Raw genomic sequence first — 2951 nt, 5'->3', positions numbered from 1 at the left:
CCTCATCGGCTGCTCCACACCCGCCAGCCCCGCGGCGGCGTCAAAGGCGGCGAGCGTTTCCGCGTAGCCGTAGTGCAGCAGGTAGGCGTGGACGACCTCGTGGGTCACGCTGGGGGCCACGGGGATGCTGAAAGGTGGGAGGAGGGGGGTACGAGGCGGAGAGGCAGGGGCGGGGCGGGTACGAGCACGGGACGATGGGAGAGGGGGGCGGGAGGGATGCAAGAGCACGAGGATGAGGACGCTGCGGCGCGCGCTCGTGGGATTCTGGCCACACAAGCAGGGGAAGCTGGACGAGCTGGCGCCGGGGAGGCGGCGCCCCTGCAGGTCGCGCTCCCCGCAGCTACGAAAACAAACAGCGAATTGAGAGATGATGCGAGCGCGCGCGTGAAAGCACGGCGCGGCCGCGGCCGCGGCTACCCACAGCCCCTTGCCTGCGCACTGCCGCTGCCTCCTGCGCCGCCTCCTCGGCCAGCACGCTCTCCAGGTCAAATCGGAACGGCCGCGCCCCAAAGTTGACCGCCACAGACTCGTTGCGGCTGTGGAGGCCGATGGTCGGGTACAGCTGCCCCGGGTTGCGCACGCCGCTGAACGCAGTGCGAAGCCTGTTGCCGTTCTTGCTGCGTGGAGGCGCGGGCGGGGAGGGGGGGGGGAGGGTATGTGAGGTTGGGCGGGCCGGCTTTGCAGGGATGGTGTGTCGCTGGGGGCAAGCGCCGTCGCGCACCCTTTGCAGCAGGCCCGGTGGCGCGGCCCCGTTCGCAGCCCCGCCGCCGCCACGTCGTTGCTTGGGGCGTGCTCTCACGGTCCCCCCCCAGGGGGGCCTCAGGCGGCCCTCACAGGCCCGACGCGCCAAAACAAAACAACAAAGACTCTGCCAGGCGGCGCGCCGCCTGCGCAAGGCGCCAAGGGGGCGCCGCGCGCTGCGCCCTCACGTGAAAAATATCTCTCCGCGCCCGAGGTGCAGCGCCGCGCCGATTGTGTCGCCGGCGCCAAAGCGCGGCCCGTACTCGTCGCCCTTCCCGCTGGCCGCGTAGCGCAGGCCGTCGTCCCCGTGGTATCCATAGCTGCCCGGCTCCCAGCTGTGCAGTACATTGGATAAGGGGGGCGAGCGGCCGGTGGTGGAGGCGCCAGGTTGGGGGGGCGGCGGGGGTTGGTGGCAGCGGCCAATAGGGGGCTGTCGCAGGGAGCTGAGAGGTGGGCCCGCAGGACCGAGCGACCAGCAGCTGTGTGTACCACGCGCGCAGCCGCTCGCGCGTGTTGTCTGGGTAGCACGCAGCTGCCGGGGGGGGAGACACATGCGTGCGCTGCCGTCGACGCCGCGTGCCGGTCGGCGTGCGTCCCGGCGGCGGGCGCCGCGTCATGCGTGCGGCGAGGGGCCCGGGGGTCGGGGGGCGCGCCGCCGCCGCGGGCTCACCCCGGCTGCCGCGTGAGTTTGGCGTCTCGCGGTGTGAAGCCGACGCCGATTTTGCCGAGCTCTCCCTGGTCTAGTACCGTCACCTCAAAGTAAAACAGCAGCTGCCGCGCGGGCACGGGGCGGTTGGCCTGCGGCTCGCCGGGGCGGGGGCGGGCGGTTGGGGGATGTGGGAGGGTGGTTTGGCGAGGGGGCAGGCGCGTGCGGCACGCGAGGTGAGGAGTGCGGGGCAACGGAGGGGCCAGCAGTGGGCGGTGGGCGAATTTCGCAAAGGGCATGCACTGTTTACGGCTTGCAGGAGTGCGGGAAGCGAGCAAGCGTTGGCGCAGTGGAGTGTGCATGCGCTCGTCCGGGTGGCGGCGACACCATCGCGCCTGCTCTATGGCTCGACGCGCACCTGTATGGCCCCCACGTCGTGTCTTCCATCTCCCGTGTATCTGACCGTCAGCTTGTCCTTCCCCAGCTCCAAGTGGGGGCCCCCGGTGGGGCCGAGTTCGCTGGGGCCCAGCTCCATCGATCCAGTCACCACCAGGCAATGAGATATAAATTTCAAAGGTTGTCAATAATAGTCTACGCCAGGCGCGCGGTCTACACAAGCTGATTTGATGAGCAGTGACTCAAATGATCTGGGTAATCGACACGATGTACTGTGAGCCGTACGTGAGCAAGAAAAATCTGCGTCATGGTCAGGTGTTGCCATGCGATGCGAGAGCGTAGACCAGGACCTTGCCTTGAGAATTTCCATTGGCCCGAAGCGGAACGATGCAGCTGCTGCACTGCGAGGCATCTTCAAGTCTGCAAGTCTCGTGCCGCGCCCTTGTGACCCAATTTCGAATAAGATATTATCGCGATCAGACTTGTAAGCCTCGCTGAACTTCTAGCGGCCCCAGTTCGTGTCAAGGTGCGGCCACAACCGTCCGAGCGCCTCAGTGGACATGGTAGATGCCAGCTGCGCATGGATCAAACTCTAGGGGATGTTATAGTATCCTCAAAGCCTGTGGTCTCCCAGGAGGCCAGAAGCAAGGGCGATCGGACTGCGCCCATCGTCGTGGAGCGCTTATGCGCGGAGACCAGCATGCAGATTGGCTGCATTTGGAGGTCTAATTATCTAGGGACGGAAGGCTTGGCGCTGACCGCCCAAACTGGTGTGCGCCACCATGCGCTGCCGATGAGTCCTGTGTGCCGCCGGCACCCCTTTCTCGCACGCAGGCCGGCCAGCTTCGACCCAGCCTCAAAGCAGCAACAGCAACAGCAGCACAGCAGCGGCAGCCATGAGCTTCTACCGCGGCACCGCGTCGCACCCGTGGCACGACCTGTCGCCCGGCGTCGACGCGCCCGATGTTGTGCACGCGGTGATCGAAATCCCGCGCGGCTCCAAGGTCAAGTACGAGCTTGACAAGGTGCGACGCCGCACGCAACCGACACACAATCTCAACTCCCTCACCCGCAGCGCGGCGCAGCACGCGCACCCAGCTTCCGGGTGCGGCCGCATGCGTGCCTCGGCACCCCCCATGTAAGCCGCCGACGCCCCTGCCCCCGCCCC

At 67.3% G+C, this 2951-nt stretch overlaps 2 protein-coding genes across 2 annotated transcripts in view; one reads left to right on the top strand and one right to left on the bottom strand.

Annotated features, from left to right (window-relative positions):
- Positions 1 to 340: 340 nt before the first annotated feature.
- On the bottom strand, positions 341 to 1922 carry MNEG_9029 (Ran-binding protein 10; the record flags this gene model as incomplete). Its single annotated transcript, XM_014042498.1, has 4 exons — positions 341 to 617; positions 930 to 1076; positions 1412 to 1539; positions 1806 to 1922. 4 exons carry the CDS (start codon positions 1920 to 1922, stop codon positions 341 to 343), a joined length of 669 nt encoding a protein of 222 aa, XP_013897952.1.
- A 757-nt stretch (positions 1923 to 2679) lies between these two features.
- Positions 2680 to 2951, top strand: part of MNEG_9028 (hypothetical protein) — a gene marked incomplete at both ends in the record, with an annotated part of 1253 nt that continues 981 nt past the window's right edge. Inside the window, one exon of the mRNA XM_014042497.1 lies at positions 2680 to 2808. Coding sequence (XP_013897951.1) covers positions 2680 to 2808 — 129 coding nt within the window. The remainder of the gene's footprint in view (positions 2809 to 2951) is intronic.

This window comes from Monoraphidium neglectum, assembly GCF_000611645.1.
Source record: "Monoraphidium neglectum strain SAG 48.87 unplaced genomic scaffold scaffold01795, whole genome shotgun sequence".
Lineage (NCBI taxonomy): Eukaryota > Viridiplantae > Chlorophyta > Chlorophyceae > Sphaeropleales > Selenastraceae > Monoraphidium > Monoraphidium neglectum.
The sequence above is the reverse complement of the archived record's forward strand: the minus strand, read 5'-3'. Positions and strand labels throughout refer to the sequence as shown.